Below are 26,439 nucleotides of genomic sequence, written 5' to 3' on the forward strand. Positions count from 1 at the left end.
ATCATCCCGTTTACAATAACCTGAAAAGGCTTGTATCCCGGTTATGAGAAACCTGGATAAAATGCCTGAGATATGGTGATCTGAAACGGGATACTGTGGCATGTAAACCTCTCATCCTGTTTACTGATGTTTTTGCGGTCTGCACAGGCTCAGTTGCTCATATCATAGGTGTTGTGATGTTTTCATCTGACTGTCAAACATATCACTTCAAAAAGTAGGCTACCTGAGCAGTTTGATCCACCATAATTTAGCCTACAATAAATAATTGACTACTGACTACTTTCACCCCAAATTTAGACATGTTTCTAATTATAATTTCTGCCATTTGTTTGTCAGCTATAGTTTGAACATGCAGCTTCTCTTCTGTTATAAGTTGTTGCCCCAGAAGACTAAAAGTAGTGCTCACTGGAATGACTTCCATCAACAGAATGAATGCATTAGTCTATTTAACACCGGTAAAGTAGTCGGTTTCATTTAAGGACCGGGGAGAAAACACAATAACTCCAAAACAGTGGAGAGATTGGATCTGTGCAAAATGCCAAATGTCATCAGTTAGACCGGTTTTAAAGAAATGAAAAGCTGAGAACTTCAAAACATGTTTCTGAAAAGACTTCAGTTGGTCTTGGGTGCATATGTTATGTGGTTGGAATACTGACTGCTTGCATAACAGTGTCAAGATAACATATTACACACATTTGCATTATCTCAAGAGATGCTGAAATAAATATTTCTCCACTCCTGTTCCTGAGACAAAATTAACATTTGTTGAATATTTTCACTGCAAGAAATGCATAATTCTGCGAAGTTAATATAATTATGATTATATTATGCTACATGTGAGAGTTTATAGGCCTACAGTCAGTGTTCAGATTTCTGTTACTATTCCATTTAACCCATATACTTAAATTATGAATATTCTGTTTATTTATGGGTACAGGGATACCAAAGGTGTGTGTCAACAGCTTATCCCGAATAAGACCTTAAGCGGGATTGAGCTACTATCCAGAATACTGTGTGCATGTAAACATGGTCATCGCTGTAGACTCCTATTTGCTAAATCCTTGCAGAACTCCCAGTTTTCAGACTGGCTCGCCCCAACTAGATGGCAAATTACTGGACGGGCAAACATCCACAAACTGAACACTCCCATAAACAGATCAATACACACACCAAATAGCCCAGGGCCTTAAAAATGCCTGCCTAAGAACTCTAAAGATGTATTTTCTAAAGATGCCACCCCTAACCTTGTTGTTATAGTATTGTTGTTTTGTATACGCAGTCAACAAAACATTAGGAACATCTGCTCTTTCCATGACAGACTGACCAGGTGAATCTATGATCCCTTATTGATGTCACATTTTAAATCCACTTCAATCGGTTTTGATAAAGAGAAGGAGAGACAGGTTGAATAAGGATTTTCAAGTCTTGAGACATGGCTTGTATATGTATGTATGCCATTCTGAGGGTGAATGGGCAAGACAAAATATTTAAGTGCCTTTGAACAGGCTATGGTAGTAGGTGCCAGGTGCACTGATTTAAGTGTCTCAAGAACTGCAGCGCTGCTGGGTTTTTCCAAACTTAACCGTTTCCCTTGTGTATCAAGAATGGTCCACCACCCAACATCCAGCCAACTTGACACAACTGTGGAGTCAACATGGGCCAGCATCCCTGTGGAACGCTTTCGACACCTTGTAGTCCATGCCCCGACGATTTGAGGCTGCCCTGAGGGCAAAAGGGGATGCAACTCAGTATTAGGAAGGCATATTTTAAAAATGTATTATATTAAAGCTGCAATATGTAACGTTTTGGGCGACCTGACCAAATTCACATAGAATTCTGAGCTATAGATCTGTCATTCTCATTGAAAGAAAGTACTGAACAAAAATATCAACGCAACATATCAAGTTGGCATGGGTCCCCAGATCCTCAAAAAGTTCCACAGCTGCACCAATCGATAGCATCTTGACCGGTTGCATCTCTGCCTGGTATGGCAACTGCTCGGCATCTGACTGTAAGGCGCTACAGAGGGTAGTGAGTACGGCCCAGTACATCACTGGGGCCAAGCTTCCTGACATCCAGGACCTATATACTAGACGGTGTCAGAGGAAGGCCCAAAACATTGTCAAAGACTCCAGTCCCCCAAGTCAGACTTTTCTCTCTGCAAGCGGTACCAGAGCGACAAGTCTAGGTCCAAAAGTCTCCTAAACAGCTTCTAACCCAAGCCATAAGACCTCTGAACAATGAATCAAATGGCCACCTGGACTATTTACATTGACCACCCCTTTGTTTTTACACTGCTGCTACTCGCTGTTTATTATCAATGCAAAGTCACTTTACAAATTACCTCAACTAACTTGTACCCCTGCACATTGACTCGGTACCCGTACCCCGTGTATCTAGCTTCATTATTGTTATGTAATTTTCTTGTTACTTTTTTTTTTTTTTTTTTTTTTTTTCTTCACTTTAGTTTATTTTGTTAATATTTTCTTAACTCTATTTCTTGACCTGTATTGTTGGTTAAGGGCTTGTAAGTGCATGTGCACGTGACAAATACAATTTGATGTGATTTGTGTTGGTCCCATGTTTTCATGAGCTGAAATAAAATATATTGTATGTGTATGTATATTACTGTAAATGTTGATCACATTCACATTCCTTGTGAATGATCATATATTTTGATACATTGAATGTTAATACTGTGAACCTATGTTATACATTTTTTACTTCCTGTTTCAGGAAGTGATGTCACTGAGTACTGCACCTATATATAGGACCTTCCACCCCTACCTGGGATATGGATGCATGTTGAAGACCTAAGGGTCAAAACGTTGTTATAAATAAATATCACCTGGGAGCATGAGCAGCAGTGTGTGGCGTTTTCCTTTCTGTTTTCCCTGAAATAAAAGATCCCAGAATTTTTCCATATGCACCGAAAGCTTATTTATCTCATTTTGTGCAGAATTTTGTTTACATCCCTGTTAGTGAGCATTTCTCCTTTGCCAAGATAATCCATCCACATGACAGGTGTGGCATATCAAGATGCTGATTAAACAGTATGATCATTACACAGGTGTACCTTGTGCTGGGGACAATAAAAGGCCACTCTAAAATGTGCAGTTTTGTCACACAACACATTGTCACAGATTTTGAGGGAGTGTGCAATTGGCATGCTGACTGCAGGAATGTCCACCAGAACTGTTGCCAGATAATTAAATGTTAATTTATCTACCATAAGCCACCCCAACGTCATTTTAGAGAACTTGGTATTAAGTCCAACTGGCCTCACAACCGCAGACCTAGTGTAACCACACCAGCCCAGGACCACTTTAATAAAGCCCCTTTGTGGGGAAAAACTCATTCTGATTGGCTGGGCTCCTCAGTGGCCTGTGGGTAGGCCTGGTTGCCAAGTGAGTGGGTCTATGCCCTCCCAGGCCCACCCATGGCTGCGCCCCTGCCCAGTCATTTGAAATCCATAGATTAGGGCCGGATTATTATTTTTTATTTAACTGATATCCTTATATAAACTATAACTCATTAAAATCGTTGCATGTTGCCTTTATATTTTTGTCAGTATATAAGAAGCGGTAGATCAGTTCTATGTGCACTATTTGTATACTTTCTGTTCTTATGTTTAGTTTTTGTGTCTTTACTTTCAGTTTTGTACACCAGCTTCAACCAGCTGAAAATACAATGTTTTGGGTTATTGACATTATATTGTACAGCGGGTTAGATGGTACGTTGATTCTCAACACTAATGAATTGCTTGTTTTGTCACAAACTGAAATTAGGCTAACTATTAGGATTTTAGCAACCAGGAAATGGCAGAGCGATTTCGGCATATTGCACAAGTGTTTTGCTAGTTTAGGATTTTATTATTCGATAATTATATATGATTGATGTTATGATTGTAAATGTGTACAATTCAGTGTGACTGCGAGAAACCAATAAAACGTACGACTACTGCGTTTCAGAGCAAATATAGTGATTTCATCAAAATACACTGTCGATTTTTATTCTGAGCCAAATAGTAGTTGTACTTGTTTCCTTCAACTCGAGTAATGTGAAAGAAATGTGGGAAAATTATTAGTAGGCAAATTGATTTTCAGGTATCATTGGACATTGTACAGTGCACATTTTGACCGATAGCGAAAGGTGAAAATATTGGCGGAACTCAAGTGAAATATCAATCGCTCTAGACGGAGCATTTTCATTGTTACAAAGGAGCATTGGAAACTTCGCTGTTAATCTATCCAAAACACACCCATATAAACCTTACAGAATAAACGACGAAATGGACCTCAGCGAACAGGTAATTAGCTATCATGTTGTGGGACTGCATAAAAATAGCTCGGTCAAAGTCTTCTCAGCCTGGTTACTTGCCAGTTAGCTACCAATGCTTATCTGGGATGTTATCGTTAGCAAGCTAGCTGATGTTGCGCCATAGAATTATGAATGAGCTAGAATACTTAATTCTACTCATTTTAATATGATCTAAATTGTACTCAGTCACGTTAACTAAATATTAAGTCAACCGTGGCATGTCAACTAGCTAGTTCACTTTAGTTAGCGATGTGTGCTAGCTTAGTGTTGGCGTCTTGGTGTGACGGCTAACTTACTTGTTAGCTAGCTAACGAGTGAGTTGCTTACTAGCTAGCTGTTGCAAAGCAATGTTTGCTAGCAAACGTTAGCTTTATTCTCGATGTAGAGGCATAAATGTTTTTTTATATACTTAGATCAACCAGTTGGAGACAGACCTACAGGAGATCGCCAGTCTTCTGGAGAAGTCTGAGAGAACACGTGTTCAGGATGTCCTCAAACTGGAACAGAAGAAGATTGAGAAGGAGATTTCAGTGAAGCGACATCAGAAAGAGCAGCTGGCAAAAAGGGAGACAGATCCAACCTCTGTCTCAAAAGCATACACAGTCAAAATAAACAACTATGGTACTACTTTTGTAATATCTATCTAAGTATGAATCGCTTTCCTAGCAGCTCGGCTAGCAAACACTAATGTAAAAAATGTAGGCAACTGCTGCTTTTACAATGAAAATGAATGCATGTTCTTTGACGCAGGGTGGGACCAATCAGAAAAATTTGTCAAAATCTACATCACCCTCAATGGTGTACACAAGATTTTACCAGAAAATGTGAAGGTCACTTTCACAGAGAGGTAGGCTATGTTTTAGTTATGTCACATTGATAAACGCTTCAATCCCTTTAGCTCTCTCTTAGTCAACACGTTTGCCTGTTTTTTTGTTTGTTTAACTGATCTATTGTTTCATGCATACAGGTCTTTCGTTCTACTTGTGAATGATTTGGATGGGAAGAACCATCAAATGACGATCAACAATCTTCTTAATCCTGTTGATGTTCAGAACAGCTCTAAAAAGGTGTTTGATTCTTTTAGATTTACATCAACATTGTAAACTGCAATACTTTATCTGGGCAAATTGTAAATGACATCCCTTGTCATATCCTTATTTTTTTTATAGATTAAAACAGATATGGTCCTGGTAATGTGTAAGAAGAAGACTACCAAGAAGTGGGAATGCTTAACACAGGTGCAGAAACAGATCAAAGAAAAAGAGTAAGTCAAACACAATTTATTGTGCTAAGCCAAATAATTGAATGGTTGAAGATGAAATCACTCTTAATTGATTAGACTTGTAATGGATATTGAGCTGTAACCTTGACACTGTTCAAGATGTTTACTGCCAAACCTTTTTAGAGAAATACAAATAACATTGTTGTCTTTGCACAGTAAGCCCAGTGTAAACCCAGAAGAGAATGCTGATCCTAGCGATGGACTAATGAGCATGCTGAAAAAGATGTACTCTGATGGGGACGATGAGATGAAGCGCACCATCAACAAGGCCTGGTCTGAGTCCCAGGACAAGAAAGCCAAAGGAGATGGAGACATTAGCAACATGGGCATGTTTTGAACCTGATCCACCCACCCCCTCTAAATCACGTGTCAAACTCATTGCACCTAGAGCCGAGTGTCTGCATGTTTTTGCTCCTCGTACTTAATTCATGAATTAAGATCACTAATTAGTAAAGAGCTCCCCTCACCTGGTTGTCTAGGTTTTAATTGTAAGAAAAACCTGAAGACACTAGGCCAGCGTTTCCCAAACTCTGTCCTCAGCTCATTCATATTATCTAAACTTGGTGATTATTTGAATCAGCTCTAGTGCTTGGGCAAAAACCCAAATGTGTCCCCCTTGGGATCCCAGGGACTGAGTTTGGAAAACCCTGCACTAGGCCCTCCATGGAATGAGTTTGACACCCCTGCTCTAAATCTACCAACCTTCCAGTCCTTCATTATTTTTTATTTTTTTTGTACATTGATTTTGCATTCCAATGCCTTAAGTCCTTAGACTGGTTGAAAATTAAAGTTTGCAGTACTGTTCATCCTCAAATCACTCAAAAGGTGATAACTGTGTTAAAATACCACTTTATTAGGCAGATCACAAAGTATATTTGTGAAGGTAAAATTGCATTCATGTATGTATTCATTCATGCATTTCAGAATAAAATAAAAGTTATTCACTCTAAATGTTTCTTGTTGCCTTCCATGGTTTGGTTCTGAAATGCAAGTGAAGTGATCAAGATGCAGACCCCAGAGACTGCCATTGTTTGAATTACATGGGGGGGGGGGCAATTATTAGCAGGAACCTTTATTAAAAAGAAACATTCTTTATTCGTAAAATGTATTTTATGCCTAAAACCAAGAAAGCAGCTTTCCGATTGCTGAAAATGTACCATTTTGAACACCGCGTCTCAGCATGTAAAGCTTAGAAAGGGTTGACCTACTGTATGTCCAGATCCTGGATTAACCCAGCCACTGATTATTTGCCATTATAAACCAGGTGGTTTGAGCCCTGATTACCTGAAATATGTGATATATCAGACTACTGCAGGTATGACATAAAAATAATTTTACTATGTTAACAAGTTAATAATATAAATAAGGCACCTTCGGAGGTTGTGGTATATGACCAATATACCACGGCTAAAAGCTGTATCCAGACACTTTGCGTTGCTGTCCCCCCTTCCAGCATCGGGGAACACCGCTGTGCACCCCTAGACTATTTCTATGATCACAAGCCCTGTTCATGACACAAGCTGATCACACCCCTCTTATTGGTGTAGAGAATTTTGCATGTTTAAAGCTTATTTCCTGTATTTCTACACATTTTCTCATGGGGTGCAAAGATCATTTGCCGTTTTAAAGCTATTTTCCTTTAAATTCTATACATTTTGCCATGTCTAATGTGTATTCATGTGCTATTTGAGTGACAAAAATCATATCTATAGGCTAAAAAAAACGAAATAAAAAAACGTTCGCTGACATGGGCTAGTTGATCTGGACATTTCTGACAATTTATAAATAGCTCGCTAAGGTATGCAATGACTAACATGACAAGAGGAAACGATAATGCACTACCCAAGTTCGAAATTGAACTTTGTGCATTCTACTATTACAACTTTCATGAGTACATTTAAAGCCGGATCCCCGCACCCCCACTGCCGAATGTAGTATAGTTCATGCTGAAATCGTTCAATGTTTACTCCACTAGGTGGCATCTGGAATCACTTTCCCATGCACTGTCAGAAGTTAAATGAGTAAAACAGCCTCAATATGTTCAGCCAAGGGATAAGGTCAATGTGATCTTACTGACTTTTCTGAAGGACTCACTTCGTTTGTAAATTATGTCTGAGTGTTGGAGTGTGCAACTGGCTAGTTGTAAATTAAAAAAACTAGAAAATGTGGCCGTCTGCTTTGCTTAATATTAGGAATGTAAAACGATTTATACCTGTAAAACGTTTTGTAGCTGTACTTTTACTTTTGATACTTAAGTATATTTTAGCAATTACATTTACTTTGATACTTAAGTGTATTTAAAACCAAATACTTTCAGACTTTTACTCAAGTAGTATTTTACTGGATGACTTTCACTTTTACTTGAGTCATTTTCTATTAACGTATCCTTTACCTTTACTCCAGTATGACAATTGGGTACATTTCCCACCACTGCTATTATATCAGAGCACGTCACACGTATTATTCTATATCAACATAACATGGATATTCACGATTAAATATATATTTGTTCACGTATCTTGTTAGTATGATTTTGTCTTAAAAATGGCAATGTAACCAGTATCTTAGGAATTAAATTACATGTAATAAAATAAAAACAGCAATCAACGAACAATACTTTATCACAAGGATGATCAGGGATGTTCTCTTGATAAGTATGTGAATTGAACCATTTTTCTCTTCTGCTAAGCATTCAAAATGTGACGAGTACCTCTGGCTGTCAGGAAAAAATGTATGGAGTAAAAAGTCCATCATTTAGTGAAGTAAAAGTTGTCAAAAATATAAAAAATAGTAAAATAATGTACAGATACCCCAAAAAACTACTTAAGTAGTACTTTAAAGTATTTTTACCTAAGTACTTTACACCGCTGTATGATAGTGTTGTTGCTCTGATAATGTGAAAAATGTATTGTCTATTTTATAAGACAGGTTTAAACCGTCTATGTCTCTCAAAAAAAATCATATCATTCAGCAGCAGTAGAATCAATACAGTCACGTGACTGGATAAATTGTTCATGAGGACGTTCAGTATTTCACACACACATAAAAATCACATTTATTGTTTCAATCAGCTTTGATTGAGAAGTATTTCGAGCAAATATGGTTGGTTCATTTTAGGAATGAGCCACCTATTCACCCGCCCACTTCTGTGACGACAGTTTATATAGCTGCGGAATTTTCAGCCCAGGCATGTTAGATGTATACGAGTTGGAGTTCAGGATACGACACCGCTAAAAGGATAAATTGTTACATCTGTGGATTGTTGGAGAATATCTATTTTTGGATGAATGAATACTGCGTGTTTTACCACCTCTCAGCGTACTTCATGCCTCACGATGAATCCGGATCTATTCAAACCTTGTCCAGAACATAGCCAAGTTATTCTACCTACTAAACCGAACAAGACAAAATCGGAACAAATCAAACCAGATCTCGCCCAGGTGGTGACTGATTCCAAGACAGGAAAATCTTACAGCAAAGGAAAGCTTCTGGGAAAGGTATATTATTCTATCAATTTGATCTACGTGCTGCTATGTATCGCACACAAATCAAATATTTAGACACCGTTCTGTTGACAATGTGGCTTGATGGTAGTATAAAGAGATTGGCTATTGCTGCGTCAGTGTTACAACGTGGCAACTTTCATTCATTGGCATGATTTATTCCCGGTTGGTTCGCATGTTCTGCAAGCCAGGGCTGGCTACACGTTACACTCAAATGTGATTGTTTCATTGCGGAATGATGACCACGTGCGGGGTATGACAGACTCTCTTCCAACTTCATTAATTCTCTAGCTGGGTTAGTAGCGAGGTATAATCTAGGCTATCAAGATATTTGATAGCCTACCAATGACCTCGAAAATCTATCTTCCAGCCGCCTTATTTTTTTTTTTAAATAAGCCGTCCATGATTATAGTTAACGTTCTTTTGCCAGTTGTAATGATGCGATGAAACACCGGACGTGTCACTGATAATTAATTAGTTGATAAAATGTACATTCTAATAGCATCTTGTATCATGATACAATGTATCAACACAGCGCGGTGTCAACATCTTCGCCTGTCTGCTGCCGCATGAGGAGGAACATTTTTTGTTAAAATGCTGCAGTCGCATTATCCTAATTCGAATTTCATTATAAACAAATGAAATGCATGGACAGACATGTCGCTGAAAAAAAGCTATTTTTATGGTTCAGATTATGGCAGATACTGATTTGTAGTGTGTTTTACTTCAAAGGGTGGCTTTGCACGATGCTATGAAATGACAGACCTTTCCAGCAACAAAATGTATGCTGTGAAGGTGATACCACAGAGCAGGGTGTCAAAACCTCATCAGAGGGATAAGGTAAGGACACATTTCATTGTCAATAATCTGCAGACTTTTAACTCCTTTCCAAAAAGGATTCGTCTTTATTCCTACTGACATTTTGGGTGCCTGTTTTATTACTCTTCTGACAGATAACAAATGAAATCGAACTTCACAAAACCCTACATCACAAACATGTGGTGAAGTTCTCCCATCACTTCGAAGACCAAGACAACATCTATATTTTCCTTGAGCTCTGCAGTAGAAAGGTGAGCTGTGCGCTTGCTTTGGTCTGTGGTGGTACAGCTTGTGCAGACATTCTGAAGGGTGTTCACTGGGTACTGACAGCACTCTGACCTTGTCTTTGTAGTCCCTGGCACACATTTGGAAAGCAAGACACACACTGACAGACCCAGAAGTGCGGTACTACCTCCGGCAGATCATATCTGGGCTGAAGTACCTTCACAACAGAGGCATCCTTCACAGGGATCTCAAATTAGGTGTGTAGGGTGATTTGTGGAATAAGATGTATCGTTTGGATTATTTTACCACAATGGTGGCACTCAACTCTCATTCAGTTCAGACAGTTTGAAAATCTCAATGGCATGTTTTGAATTTGTCATTATTTGGTTGTACTTTTATATCAAAGCACTTTAAACTATTCCTCGTGGGAGGCCTGGGAAAACTGACTTGACAAATGTTGCCCTTGCAGGCAATTTCTTTGTAAATGAGAACATGGAGTTGCGTTTGGGAGACTTTGGGCTTGCTGCGAAGTTGGAAACAGTCGAGCAGAGGAAGAAGTAAGTCATCTGGTGGAATGTGTCCTATTCCTTTGGTGGAATATTCAGGTTTCCTTCAAAGCCAATCCGAGGTGAACAACGGCTCTAATGCAAATGGTTTCTCCTCAGAACAATCTGTGGAACGCCAAACTACCTTGCCCCCGAGGTGTTGAACAGGCAAGGCCATGGAACAGAGTCTGACGTCTGGTCACTAGGTTGTGTAATGTAAGTATACTTGGAATGTTTGTCCTTTGGTGTCCATTGTATTTGACTAAGTGCGTACTTGTCACACTTTGCTCTATGGTGCTACAGCTCCTACTTAGGCCTTGAATGTAAATTATATACACACTTGAGTGTATTCAAATGGTTTAAGTTAGAGGTCGACCGAATAATCGTAATGGCCGATTTCAAGTTTTATAAACAATCAGACATCTGTATTTTCGGACACGGATTTGGCCTCCCCCTTAACACATTTATTTAACTAGGAAAATCAGTTAAGAACACATTCTTATTGTCAATGATGGCCTAGGAGCGGTTGGTTAACTGCCTCGTTCAGGAGCAGAACGACAGATTGTCACCTTGTCAGCTCGGGATTCAATCTTGCAACCAACAGTTAACTAGTCCAACGCTCTAACCACATGCCTCTCATTGCACTCCATGAGGAGCCTGCCTTTTACGTGAATGCAGTAAGCCAAGGTAAGTTGCTAGCATTAAACTTATCTTATAAAAAAATAAATTATGATTGATTGTTAACTACACGTGGTTGATATTACTAGTTTTTCTAGCTTGTCCTGCATTGCATATAATCGATGCGCTGTGTATCGTTGCTCCAATGTGTACCTAACCATGAACACCGATGCCTTAAAATCAATACACAGAAGTATGTATTTTTAAACCTGCATATTTAGCTAAAAGAAATCCAGGTTAGCAGGCAACATTAACCAGGTGAAATTGTTTCACTTCTCTTGCGTTCATTGCACGCAGTCCGTGTATATGCAACAGTTTGGGCCGCCTAATTTGCCAGAATTTTACGTAATTGACAACATTGAAGCTTGTGCAGTGTAGCAGGAATATTTAGACGAATGGATGCCACCCCTTAGATAAAATACGTTCCGGTTCCGTATTTCACTGAAAAAATTAACGTCTTGTTTTCGAGAGTTTCCGGATTCGACCATATTAATGAACTAAGTATGATTTGTTAAAGCAGTCTGAGCGATGGTCGGCAGCAGGCTCGTAAGCATTCATTCAAATAGCACTTTTGTGTGGTTTACCAACAGCTCTTCATTTTGCGTCAAGCATTGCTCTGTTTATGACTTCAAGCCTATCAACTCCTGAGATGAGGCTGGTGTAACTGATGTGAAATGGCTAGCCAGTTAGCGGGGTGCGCGCTAATAGCGTTTCAAATGTCACTCTGAGACTTGGAGTAGTTGTTCCCTTTGCTCTGCATGGGTAATGCTGCTTCGAGGGTGGCTGTTGTCGTTGTGTTCCTGGTTCGAGCTCAGGGAGGAGCGAGGAGAGTGACGGAAGCTATACTGTTATACTGGCAATACTAAAGTGTCTATAAGAACATCCAATAGTCAAAGGTATATGAAATACAAATGGTATAGAGAGAAATAGTCCTATAATAACTACAACCTAAAACTTTTTACTTGGAGTATTGAAGACTCGTGTTAAAATGAACCACAAGCTTTCATATTTTCTCACGTCCTAAGCAAGGAACTTAAAAGTTAGCTTTCTTACATGGCACATATTGCACTTTCACTTCCAACTTTGTTTTTGCGTTATTTAAACCGAATTGAACGTTTCATTTATTTGAGGCTTAATTTGTTATTAATAAGTTAAAATAAGTGTTCATTCAGTATTGTTGTAATTGTCATTATTACAAATTTAAAAAACTGGCCGATTAAATCGTTATCAGCTTTTTTTTGGTACTCCAATAATCGGTATTAGCATTGTTCAATCTTAATCGGTCGACCTCTAGTTTAAGGGTGATGAGGTAGACCATGGGTAAGCGTGTTTCGGCTTTTATAACATTCCTCAAATAGAGGAATGTGTAACAGTTTAAATCAACTGGCTGTGCGGAGACTTAATATTTTGATTTGCTTCACCCAGGTACACACTGATGTGTGGGAACCCTCCCTTTGAAACCCTTGACCTGAAGGAGACGTACAAGTGTATCAAGGAGGTAAAATACAACCTGCCCTCGACCCTGTCTCCTGCAGCTCAGAAGCTCATCTCTGGCATTTTGCAGAAGGACCCCAGTGACCGCCTCACACTAGACCAAATCCTGAACCACCAATTCTTCACCAAGGTATGTGGCCCATGCCCTGGAATTAGGCGTGACTTTACAGCACCAATTCCCGACGCTTTTTACTTATTGGATTATATTTTTAGCCCCCTCCAATGCCTTGATTTGTACTTGTATTTTGAATGACATTCCAATTGCATTAAGCTTAATCTTTGAATGCAATTTGGGTACAATTGGAGGGCTGAGCCTTGGATATGAAGTGTTTTTCTAGAGCCACACTAGGAATAACAGCATGTGCCCACTGACTAGAGTGACTCGAGAGGATGGCAGTATTAATTGCGCTAAGTGGTTGCTTGAATTGCCAACCTTGCAGTTTCCCAGTCCTAAACTTTTTTTTTTTCTTTAGGCTTTCACCCCGGATAAACTGCCTCCCAGCAGCTGTGTGACAGTGCCAGAGCTCAACCCGCCCAGCCCTGCCAAGAGGTTTTTCACAAAGATGGCTAAGAGTCTCTTTGGCAAGAGAAAATCCAAAGGTAAGCTTTGTGGCAAGTCATGACTGACCTTCAAAAGGCTGCAGTTTAACCCCAGGATTAACTCTTGAATCAGGGTATAATTTAATGCGTTTGGTTTTATAGTGGAGAAGAACCACTGTGAAGAGCGAGAGAGCATCTCTAAACTTGTGTCAGGCATCGTCAAATGCTCCATCAGTCGCCAGATGAGTTACAAAACAGTTTGCACCGATGAGGTATGTATTTTGAAGGATGGATTATTTTTAGCATAAGCTAAACTTTTTTATAGTGCAGGCTAGACTTAAGGTTAATTACTTTCAAACAATGCAGCAGTGTTGCTTGTTAGCTGAGATGAAGCAAGAGATCTAGACCATCAAGGGACTGTCAAAGGGCAGCCATAGTAGTGAATGTCTCAGAATAGTGTTGTACTGTACTTAGCAGAATCCCATTTCAGCCAGACAATCTATGGGGAGATTGTGGGTGATGGCTTGATCCATCTTTTAAAAGGTTTGTGAATCAGGCCTGTGGAACAAAATGCAATTGCATATGCACTCTGTAAATCATAGTTCTCCCAGCCTCCTGGCGTCTGTAGCGTTCATTCAATACAACAAACTGCATTTGGCTCATGTGCCGTTCTTTGTAAGGAAGGACGGACAACTGCTCATGACAGCTGTTTCCTCTTTCAGGCTCCCCCTCCCACGGTAGGCCAGCAAGTCAGCTCTGGTCTGCTGGACACACCTGAGGAGGAGTCCAGGAAGTCTGCAGCATCACGCTCCTTTAAAGGCACGGTGGCCAGCAGCACAGAACGTAAGTCACTACTCGGCTTCAGTTTGATGAACCTCAATTGCTGAACGTGATGCTTTAAATGTGGTGCTGTGCCAATAATGGACCACTAACAGATCATGATCTCTTCCATATGTATAGCCGAGACAGCTTTTAATCTACATGGATTATATTTAAGTGGTTGAATCAGTTTGCCAGACTGTCACTGTTGGTGGGGATTTCAACTAAACTTCACCCTCCCCTCTCTCAAGCGTGTGAAGATGGCCTTACCCCTGCGTCTATAGCTGAGTCGGCCATGAAGGTCCTCAACAGTTGTTTGTCTGCCATGCCTGCAGGTTAGCTTTAAGCCTCTCCACAAGCTATTCTAGTACATTACTTCAAATGGCATTTAAACAAGTTGATTATACTGAAATCTTCTATTACTGAGAAATTTCTAAATGAGTGTCTTCCTCTCCAGCTACAAGAAACCCGCCATGTCTTTCCAGGCCCAAATCCTTTATCTGGGTCACAAAGTGGGTTGATTATTCCAACAAATATGGCTTTGGCTACCAGCTCTCCAATCAAAACATTGGTGTGCTTTTCAATGAGGGGACACACTTGAGTCTGTGTGATCAACGCAAGTAAGAGTCCTTTTCAACTTGATAAATTATATTCAGCAGTTATTAGCCTTAGTTTATTGATTTGCCAACCTGTCTGCTGGTTTATTGTAGCCCTTTCAATGTCTCAAACCGTTGTCTTCCCCACAGGACTGTGCACTACTGCTTGACCAACAACAAACACTTCACCTTCCAGGCCAGTGCTTTACCAGAGCAGCTCTGCAGTCAGAAGCAGATCGTGGAGCTGATGGCCAACTACATGGAACAGAACCTCATGGAGGTGAGGCATTGAAGGTTCTCTATTAACCACCTTATCAGGGTATGACTGATCAGAATGCATTACAACCAGTCTATAAAATGGATTTTTATTTGGATTTCATTTAACGGACATATACAAAATAGTCCAAATTGGTCAAGTAAAATGAGCTTGTTTAAAATAAAAACAGACCTGGTGTGCATATGTTTTCACCCCCTAATAAGATCTGGTGGAAACAATTACCTTCAGAAATTGCATAATTAGTTAGTTTGCACACAGGTGGACTTGATTTAATGGTCACATGCTCCGTCACATGATCTGTGTATATACACCTGTTCTGAAAGGCCCCAGATTCTGCAACGGGCACCACAAAGCAAGCGACACCATGAAGACCAAGGAGCTCTCAACGGGTCAGGGAGAAAGTTGTGAAGTACAGATAAGGGTTGGGTTATAAAAAAATAATTTCATTTTGAAAATCCCACGGAGCACAACAAATCAGTAACATTTTTTAATGAATATGGCACCACAACAAACCTGCCAAGAGGGCTGCCCACAAACTCATGAACCAGGCAAGGAGGGCATTTAATCTGAGGCATCAATGAGACCAAAGATTACCCCGAAGGAGCTGCAAAGCTCCACAGCAGAGATTGGCGTATCTGTCCATAGAACCACTGAGCCGTACACTCCACAGAGCTGGGCTTTACAGAAGAGTGCCCAGAAAAAATCCATTGAAAGACAAAAGAAACACGTTTTGTTCGCCAAAAGGTTTGTGGGACACTCCCCAAACATATGGAAGAATGTACTCTTGTCAGACAAGACTACAATGTAGCTTTTGGCATGTCTGGTGCAAACCCAACACCTCAAGAACACCATCACAACAGTGAAGAATGGTGGTGGCAGCATCATGCTGTGGGGACGTTCTTCATTGGCAGGGACTAGGAAACTGGTCAGAATTGAAGGAATGATGGATGGTGATAAATACAGGGAAATTCTTGGGGGGAAACCTGTTTCAGTCTTCCAGACATTTGAGACTAGGATGTAGGTTCACCTTCCATCAGGACAATGACCCTAAGCATACTGTTAAAGCAATAAGGTATTTAAGGGGAAATATTTGTCTTGGAATGGCCTTGTCAAAGCCCAAACCTCAATCCAATTGAGAATCTGTGGTATGACTTAAAGAGACCTGTACACCAGCAGAACCCATCCAACTTGAAGGAGCTGGAGCAGTTTTGCCCTGAACAATGTAAATGTTTTGCACCTTCAAACTGGTAGGCATGTGTAAATCAAATGTTACAAACTCCCAAAAATCTACTTTAATTCCAGGTTGTAAAGCAGCAAAATAGGATAATTGCCAGGGGTTGAATTCTTTCCCAAGCCACTGTAGTTTTATGATCTTACTGGGATTGTAATGTAACAAGTTTCTTGTCTCTTCCAGGGTGGCGATCTCCACTGTGAAGACCAGCCTCCCTCCCAGCCGCCACTCCTTCTGCAGTGGGTGAAGACCGACCATGCTCTGGTGATGCTCTTCAACAACGGTACCCTGCAGGTAAGGCCTTACAGCCACACTGTCACAACCTGTAGATGTAATGCTGTTTTTAGAGCACAATCTTAGTTTCAAAACCCTCTTGTGGTAGCTTAGCACTAATTGTGCCCCGTGACTTTATTTAACTTCCTCCTCCCCAGGTGAATTTCTACACCGACCACACCAAGATCATCCTGTGCAAGTCCTCCGACTCTTACCTACTGACCTACATCAGCCGCGAACGTGTCTCCTACACATACCTCCTGAGCATGCTGTCAGAAATGGGCTGTTCTGCCGAGCTGAGGCACCGCATGCGCTACGTGGTCCAGCTGCTCCAACATCACGGAGATTCATAATGGACCCACAGCTCAAGTAAGGTGATGTTGCCCCGAGATGCTGATTCCCCCCCCCCACTAATGGTTAGGATTGGGGGAGGGGATGCTGATCATGGCTCTGTACCTAGGGAAAACTTCACCCCCCAGGGCCATGACTCTGGGTGCCATCCACAAGTCTCAACCAACCTGCTGCTTTCTGCTCCCACTGGGAGCAAATGACCAGGAGGCTCTGTTCATTCAGGGAGTCCTCCCCAATCTTAGGCTAGTGTCTGGCCTCTTTGGGCTATGGTGCCCTTTGTTTTTGAATGAACCTATATTCTGACTACAGTATCACACTACTGGCTTGATTCACTTCATACACACCAACCTGATGTTCTCTCAGCTCCTGCTCAGACCTGACCCCCCCCCCCCCCAAAAAAAAATGTCAAAACTGTGAAGTTGGTCTTCGCTTTTTTTTATGCTTTGACATCGCTTGCCTTTTTTATGATAATTACACTTCACTAATTGGTACACAACAGCATACGGAGGGCAATGGGTGTGACAACTTTCACTTTCTTTGGATTCGCAGTAATTTTTACCACTTTAGTTTTTAGCTATAGATACCAGAAGGTTATTCTTTTTTTTTAAAACCTTAACTGGGTAATATAGCTTTTTAGTGTTCAGTTGAAAAAGGCTGCGCCACATTGCATTGTTTGGCAAAGGGGATAAAGTGCCTTTGAGGGATGTCTGCCTGTATTGTGCAATAACAGCCCTTTTTGAATGTGGGTGTGGTGGCATGAGATGGTCTACGGAGGCAAGTATTTTTCAAATGTCTGAATAGCACTAGTGTCACTACCTGGTATAAGCTTTTGATAAAATGGTATATAACCCTGTAATATCAGTATGTAAAAAAAGAAATAATAATTATTGTTTATCATACTGTACCATCCTTTGGTTTACATTGCCGTCTCTACCCAGAGTTGGATCCTTAAACTGTGATTCCTGAGGGCAAGTATTATACAACTTCCAGGTAATGTCTTGTCAAATCCAATGTTTTGAAAGCATCTGCTTCAGAATCTTTATTTTTGTGCACAATAATGTCCTGTATTTATTTTATTTATACATTTATTTATTGTGTAATTGTATGGTCTTGACACATGGGAAATGTTCAATATGATCACTTTTGTGCTATATTGGCGTAAAATAAAGTTTATGGAAATCACATTGGCCATTTTGAATTATTTGACAATTTGCTTGACTTTAATCTGAAACTCCAACTAAATGGATGCTTTTTTTCCCCCCATGAGTAAAATGTCTATTCAAGGGTGTAACATTTTACAATGGTGTTGGTGAAATACAAATCGCAAAAACAAATTGATCCACAAACAAGTGTTGGCCATACATTAGAATTGATTTTCTGGCCCTAGGAACAAGGAAATTATAAGTATTCTTCCAGGTGAACTAGAATGGTTGTCACTCAGTGCCTATTACACACACAAACCTATTGGCCCAAGGAACAAATGAAGGTTTTTGGAACATGGCAACTGCAGTCATCAGGCTGCGAATCCCACAAGGCAACTGGCCACCCATGGGTCCTGTCTCCTGTTCTGCCCCACGACCTGATGCACTAGCATGTACCGTGCAAGACTGATCTTTGACTTTTCACTGTCTGACAAAATGGCTGCCGGAGTCTGTCCAGTTGACTATCTAGCATGGCTTGCACAAGCTTCTGGACCTTACTGGCTTTAAAAAGATGGCCCTTCCCTGGTCTTCTAGGTGTTCTTGCTGGATCTCCTGGACAGGCTAATGGAGAGGCAACCAAGAAGCTGGCCAGACTGCCCTGAAGCCAACCGCCCAAAAGTGTTTGTCAGGGTGATCAAGTCCCTGCGTGAAAGGGTAGTTGCAGTTGCTGGCTCCTGGATGAGGATTTTTTTTTTTTTCACCAGGTAGGTCAGTTGAACAAGTTAATTTACAACTGACTTGGCCAAGATGAAGCAAAGCAGTGACACTTACACATGGAATAAACGAGCGTACAGTCAGTTTATATATGGTGTGAGAGGGCAATAAATAGGCCATAGTAGTGACGTAATTAGTTTAGCAAATTAACACGTGATAGATGAGCAGGTGTACAAGTAGGAATATTGGTGTGCAAAAGAGCAGAGAAGTATAGGGGGACAGGCCCTGGGGAAGCCCCTCGGGTAGAGCCGTGGGTGGTGCTCCCGGACCCCCATGGTTCTTTGGCTTGCTGGTTAAACTGGGCCGGGGGCTGCTGGGTTATATCAAGCCAGACCTGAAAGTCAAGGGAGCTGTACTGTACAAAGATGCTGGCGCATTCATTTCATCACATGAATTTACATCACTATTCTGTGCCAGAGGAATCAATCTGTCTTGAACTATTGATTTCACAGTGCTGCCCTAAGACTTGTCTATGGTATTAGTAAAGTCTCCCACGTGGAGCTTAAATTGTCTTTAAATCAAATGTAAATCGGACCTGAACCTTGTCACGAGTTCTTTCTCAATTTCCATAATCCACACAAGTAGTTTGGATTACTTTAACTCTGCTAGTTTCATCCCATTGGCTAAAACCGCCATGAATTCCTGTCAGCATGATGTGTAAAATGCCGTCATTCAGTCCAATATCTCCTATTCAACAGTAGCTTTAAATAGCCTCTTTAAAGCTACGTACAGTATGTAAGAACATGCATACAATAGCAGGTGAGAATTCGCTTTTTAAACTAAACATGACAGGGAAATGATGTTCACTTGAAAAACAAGTGCATGTGTGTCACACTATATACAATCATTCTGTGCAGTAGCTACTACCCTCCACTTCTCTTCAAATGAGTCAACCATGTAGCTGGTGGCATACCACACCCACCCTAAAAACAACGAATGGACTTACTGTCACGAGCCCGCTACAACCAATAACGACAGTAATATTAATGTGACTACCTTTTAAATTCACCCGAGAGACTGATGATAAACTCATAAACAAAACATTTCACCATGTCATTGAATTTCGGTAGAAATTTTGTGAAAAATACAAAATCCCCTTACCTTGATGTCTTCTGCAAATCCAATCAGGTTTCCGCGTTGATTCAAAGTCATCACATAGATACATTGTTTTAAATGACACGTAAGCAACTGGTTTTTGCCCAGTGGGTGACTTACTTCCACGTCCTCTGCTGTTGTCATGGCAAATCATTTTATTTAACCTAAAAGGAGTGACCCTCTGAATCAATGGTGTTGTCTGTGTTTGCTGTCTTTGGAATCATTCGATTAAGAATGGCATATACGAATGGATGAATATGACTGTCAATAACTGGAATAGTGAACCCACCATGAGGGTATTACATTGCTGAGTTTCTATAGTGTTGGTGTTGGAGACACTATTTACATTGGACTATTTCGTTTTGAGATTCATGCATGATTAACAGATGACCTTCCCTATCGTAAGATTGCTTTGTATTTATAAAGCACAAAAATCTGCGTTTACACAGGCAGTCCAATTTGGATATTTTCCCACTAATTAGTCTTTACCAATCAGATCAGCTCTTTGGCCAAAAATCTGGCAAAAGATCAGGATTGGTCTGCAATGTGTAAACACAGCCGAAATGTGCATGTGTCATGAGGTGAAAAATTGACAGGTTCTTTAGGATATGGGTTAAGCAACTAGGGTGAAGTAGAGGCAGACAACAAAGGCATTTATCAAAGATTTAATAAACTAAAGAATGGTTTCGCAGGGTCACCATTTTCTTTCCCACATCTTCAATCATAAGACTCCATTACCCTCATGCTCCCAGGAACCACTATACCTCTGAACTGCATCACCACCTCTGAATTTTTAAAATGTGAAATAAAGATCAGAATTGTGCTGCCTGTGTAAATGCAGCCTAAGATCATTTGGGTAGGCAAGAATGGCCAGGTTATACATCTGAATAACAGGCTGCGTTTACACTTTTTTTCACTAATTGGAATTTTGACCAATCAAGATTAGCTCTGAAAAAGAGCTTTTGTGAAAAGATCTGATGTGATTGGTCAAAAAACTAATTAGTGGGAGAAAAAAACAGAATTGGGATGCCTGTGTAAACGCAGCCACAGAAACCCATGGAAGAGAGTGTGTATGATGTGGACTGGGGATCTAGCTAACTCCAGAGTATCTCTCACTTGATTGCATTAAAAAAAAGAATGGCCAAACCCAGACGACGCTGGGCCAATTGTGCGCCGCCCTATGGGACTCCCAATTACGCCAGATGGGATACACCCTGGAATCGAATCCGGGACTGTAGTGACACTTCTTGCACTGAGAGCCTTAGACCTCTGCGCCACTCGGCACACTCGCAACATCCAGCAGCGGAACTGGGGCACCAGCGGGTGGTCATCAAAAGGCATCTGCCACCCATTGGGAGAGAGAGTGGGTTTACGCCTGCCTTACTCAAGCTAAATGTGCTATTCCAAATGCTTAATTGCAATGTCACTTTCGCTTTTAATTTCAGGGCATTCAGGGTAATTCATTAGTATAAATGAGAATCCCTCTTAGATTTGAAGGATTGTTTTACTCTAACCAAAAATACCCCCAAAGCATCCATGAGAGTAATTCTGACGTCCGTCTGTTCAGTTTCTAGGCATTTAACATTGTGACATCAGAGGAAGAGAAGAAGGGCAGAAGCACTGATGAGCAGAGGACCATATAATTAACTTGGCTAATTAACAATGTTATCTCCTCACGGTCGCATGTACTGTACTGTACCAGGCATATACTGTACCTCCCTATTTTTAGGGCTGCAGAATAGTTCTGAGGGCTTCTGAAGGGATGACTCAGGGATTTCCAAGGTCTTGCGGTATCATCTTCAGATGGAAACGGAGGGTTTCTGCTCGCTTTCATGTCTGTTCTGTTGAAGCTGATAGGGATCAATAACTTTGATGTTGAACAACAAAGAGGAGGGGAGAGAGGTTGATGATTTGACTTCTCCTTTGAATGGGAAATATGTTTATATACTATAGCTAAGGGAACTTCTCTGTCAGACTTTGAAGACCTTGCAAGGTCGGGTTTTATTTGCTAGATTAAACATTTGTCTGTATTTTTTTATTTTATCTATGTGATGGAGTGGGAGGGAAAATGTATTGACTCCAACCACTTCAGGAATGCCTTCTATTAATTTCTATAATTTCTATGGCCTATTGGCCAAAGGATGCTAAAACCTGACATGGCATAGAAATACCAACCAGTCCACAGTTTTAGTAACAATAGGTGATCATTAGACCCTTGCGACTCTTCAGAACTGAGGTTGAAGAACTGTAATGTCAGCCAAACCTACTTACAGTTTTATCCATTATCAAACTCAAGGATTCTGTTGCCTTGAATTATTAATATTGAGTCAAGATGATGCATATTTCATATCATTTAATCATGGCTTCTATGTGACCTCTAAAGTATACAATAGGCACCATTAAAATGTGTTGACAACCCACAGTGATTGGATGTTTGCATTCTGTATTTTATAACTGAAAAGACATACATCCCTTTATCCAATGCTCTCTGTGTTTAAAACATAATCACATCATTTTGGTGATTCATGCACAGTAAGCCATGGAGAGACAAAACAGAGAGCTAGGGGCACACTTTGTTATCAGTGATTGTAAATCCTTGTCTCGGTTTTGACCTTTCTGCAGCAAGCTGAAGGATTTCTTTGGAGTGCCACTCAGTTTTGGTGGAGTCTCTTTCTGGTAAAAAAATAAAATAAACACTCAAATATTTCCCTAAGGAGAACACAGCATCTTTTTCAAAGCTGCTTCAAAGCTTGATGTTCCAACTTCTCATCATTCCTATCACACAGTACCAGTATGTGCCAATATGCTTTTGTATAATCATGGCATGCTACTTATTGTATGTTCAGGGAGGATCATTTGAATGCTAAATGCATTATTCTAAATGTGAGTTCAATGGATGTATTTGCATGTGTCCCAAAAGGTATAACTTTGTAGAAGAGATGTAGTCAACTGACAACGACATAGTTCAGAACTGACCAACCTGGTCAGATAAAGGTTAAATAGAAGAACCATTGGACTATGAAAGTTTATTAGAAACTCTTCTCTCGTGGGAAGACTATGTAACCATAAATGGTATCAATCATCTGACCAAATTATGTGAGATTTTAGTTCTGGGTTAAGCAACATTTTAAGAGACAGGAAGAGTTACTGAGAGGAACTGTACTGAACGACCAGTTCAAAAACGGTGTGATTATATTAGCCTAGAAGCTAGTTACCATATGGTGTCCTGCACGAGTTTTGCGATTTCAGATGGCCACACCCATATTGATCTAGCCACACCTACCAAACGGGAGCAAACATACCTCAAAAACTGTTGAAGTACGGTGCAAATCGTTTAGGGGAAACGTGTCGTTCAGTACAAACCGCCACATAATGTAGCAAGCGTTGAAGCAAACTGAACACACCCAGTTGATCATTTAAAGGCCTAGTTTTCCTCATGTGCTACAAGTGAGACACTCTCAAATACTGAACAATGCAACTGAACTGGTAATATTAATCCTTATTTAATTTGTTATGGTTTTTGCACATTTTTAGGGATTTCTAACTGGATTAAACATGTACTTTCATTGGAGGGAAAATACACTGTTTCCTTATTAACACAGAGACTTGATTTAGAATTTTTATTTGTATCAGAGACTGAGCCTATACATTTGATTTTATTTAGGGAAATGTTGGTTGGAATTTTGGTCTGTATGCCAGCTGATTTATATGTGAAAACACATCATTTTTTACATGACATTTGTGCCCTCCCTTGTATTTATATCAGTGGTGTTTGATTTAGTGCTTATTTACCATTATAATGAAATGCTCTTGAGCAGGGATTAAATTGCAATTTTGTTGTTAATAGAACTGTTTTCTCTACACTGTCTCACATCCTAGTAATTTCCATGTTTCCCTTTATGTGAACCCTGCTCAGCTCATGTGCCTGCAATCAATTTGTTCTAAGTCGACCTGGGATTGACTGACTGATGTTATAGATGTACCATTAACGACTCCAGCGGCCCACGAGGACTGAATCACACAGGGAGAGTAACGTCACTCTGGAAGCCCACAACAGGATGTGCTCTGCCTTTCCTTCCTTGCATCCTGCCCTCTGTTACTCATCAGAAAAACAGAGTAAATCCTTGCACCCCACTCCCATTTACATTTCTACTTTTTAGTCATTTACCAGACGCTACCATCCAGAGTGACTTACAAGAAGTTACAGAGAGTAGTGAGGTTTGTGTTTATGTAAAGTATTAAAAGTTACCGACAACTTTACTCTTTGATGATAGTGTCTCCTCTGATCCTGTACCTGTGACTCTTTAGAATGTTCTATTTCTCCTCTGATTGGACTATTCTACTTCTGTTCCAATCACTATTCAGTCCTGTATAGTGATTAGCATGGCTTCCTAGTATGACAGCAGCCACAGAATGGAAGGCTATGAACAATGGTCTAAAGTAACTAAGTAAAAATACTTTAAAGTACTACATAAATGATTTTGTGCGTGTATCTGTAATTTACTATTTATTTTTTGACAACTTTCACTTCTACTGTAATTCTACTGTAATTGTAATAATAACATACTTTTACCACCATTTATTTTCCCTGACAGCCAAAAGTCATTGTTACATTTTGAATGCTTAACAGGAGAGTAAAATGGTCCAGGGGTCCAACATGTGGTCATACCTACTGCCTATGATATGGCGGACTCAACTAAACACAAATGCCTAATTTTTAAATAATATCTGAGTGCTGGCGTGTGCCCATGGCTATCCGTAAATTTAAAAAAAACAAGAAACTTGTGCTTTAAAATTATTTATAGCATTTACTTTAACTTTTGATACTTAAGTATATTCAAAACCATAGACTTTTAGACTTTTACTCAAATAGCATTTTACTGGGTGACTGTCACTTTTACTTGAAACATTTTTCATGACGGTATCTTTACTTTTACTCAAGAATGACATTTAGGTACTTTTTCCACCACTGACTATGAAAACCACCTCACCAGGAAGTGAAACATCTGGAAAAAGGCATTCAGAAATTCAGCTCTGTGGGTCGGAGAATGTTCCTAATTATTAACTTGTGTTTTCCCGGCCACATGGCAGCTCTGGGAGAGGCAGCCAGATCAGGGCCTATTGAGGTGTTGTCGGTGGGTGATTTCCTTATGAAGGCAGGGCTTGTGTGGGTGGCTGGGAAGTGGTCTGAGTGAACTGACTGACTGAGTGGGTGGATGGATGGGCGGTGGGGGACTGACTGACTCTAGCTTCCTCTGAACAGAGGTGCTGCTGCTGTTGGGCAGGCTGATAAGCACCATTGCGATGAAGGTCAGAGTGGAAGATTTGGAATGCCATTTTCTCCTCACAGCAGACTAATAGAGGCCATGTTTTTTTAACGACATAGTGTATTTCTTCTGGAGGCATGGAGTTCATCATGTAAGGGTGGGAAATGGTAATGCATGACCTCATTCGTTTATCATATGGGTCAGCAGAGAAACTCTAGTCTGTGTGTGTGTCCCAAATGGCACCATATTCCCTATATCGTGCACTACTTTTGACCAGGACCTATGTTGGGAATAGGGTGCCATTTGGCACGCACCCCAATTCTGGTCTAGTGAGCTGTCTGCTCTCAAAGACCTCACTCAAGATGGTCTGGGTGAAATTGACCACATTCACGTTATTGTCACATGTTAGGCCCCTTGCTTTTTTCAATTTTTACTAACGACATGCCACTGACTTTGAGTAAAGCCAGAGTGTCTATGTAAGCGGATGACTCAACATTATACACGTCAGCTACTACAGCGAATTAAATGAGTGCAACACTCAACAAAGCGCTGCAGTTAGTTTTAGAGTGGGAGGCAAGGAATAAGTTAGTCCTAAATATTTCTAAAACTAAAAGCATTGTATTTGGAACAAAACACTCACTAAACCCTAAACCTCAACTAAAAATTGTAATAAATCATGTGGAAATTGAGCAAGTTGAGATGACTAAACTGCTTGGAGTATTCCTAGATTGTATACTGTCATGGTCAAAACATATTAACGCAGTAGTAGCTGAGATGGGGAGAAGTCTGTCTATAATAAAGCGATGTTCTGCCTTCTTAACAACACTATCAACAAGGCAGGTCCTACAGGCCCTAGTTTTGTCACACCTTGACTACTGTTCAGTCGTGTGGTCAGGTGCCACTAAAATTGAATTGGCTCAAAACAGGGCAGCACGGCTGGTCCTTGGATGTACACAGAGAGCTACTATTAATAATATGCATGTCAATCTCTCCTGGCTGAAAATGGAGGAGAGATTGACTTCATCACTACTTTTATTTATGAGCGGTATTGACATGTTGAATGCACCGAGCTGTCTGTCTAACTACTGGCACACAGCTCGGACACTCATGCATGCCCCACAAGACATGCCACAAGAGGTCTCTTCACAGTCCCCAAGTCCAGAACAGACTATGGGAGGCACACAGTACTACATTGAGCCATGACTACA

The 26,439-nt window shown here is 40.4% G+C and overlaps 2 protein-coding genes across 2 annotated transcripts; both read left to right on the forward strand.

Annotated features, from left to right (window-relative positions):
* The first annotated feature begins 4,179 nt into the window (after positions 1-4,179).
* On the forward strand, positions 4,180-6,553 carry cacybp (calcyclin binding protein). The gene is made up of 6 exons (XM_064992736.1): positions 4,180-4,309; positions 4,734-4,941; positions 5,071-5,167; positions 5,288-5,387; positions 5,490-5,584; positions 5,759-6,553. Exons 1-6 carry the CDS (start codon positions 4,292-4,294, stop codon positions 5,937-5,939), a joined length of 699 nt encoding a protein of 232 aa, XP_064848808.1. The 5' UTR covers positions 4,180-4,291; the 3' UTR covers positions 5,940-6,553.
* Positions 6,554-8,794: 2,241 nt separating this feature from the next.
* LOC135558695 (serine/threonine-protein kinase PLK3-like) lies at positions 8,795-18,135 on the forward strand. The gene is made up of 15 exons (XM_064992737.1): positions 8,795-9,099; positions 9,838-9,945; positions 10,059-10,175; positions 10,277-10,406; positions 10,619-10,706; positions 10,815-10,910; positions 12,798-12,996; positions 13,340-13,466; positions 13,569-13,678; positions 14,129-14,249; positions 14,477-14,560; positions 14,683-14,845; positions 14,972-15,101; positions 16,513-16,623; positions 16,761-18,135. Exons 1-15 carry the CDS (start codon positions 8,890-8,892, stop codon positions 16,953-16,955), a joined length of 1,989 nt encoding a protein of 662 aa, XP_064848809.1. The 5' UTR covers positions 8,795-8,889; the 3' UTR covers positions 16,956-18,135.
* The last annotated feature ends 8,304 nt before the right edge of the window (positions 18,136-26,439 follow it).

This window comes from Oncorhynchus masou, chromosome 17, assembly GCF_036934945.1.
Source record: "Oncorhynchus masou masou isolate Uvic2021 chromosome 17, UVic_Omas_1.1, whole genome shotgun sequence".
NCBI lineage: Eukaryota > Metazoa > Chordata > Actinopteri > Salmoniformes > Salmonidae > Oncorhynchus > Oncorhynchus masou.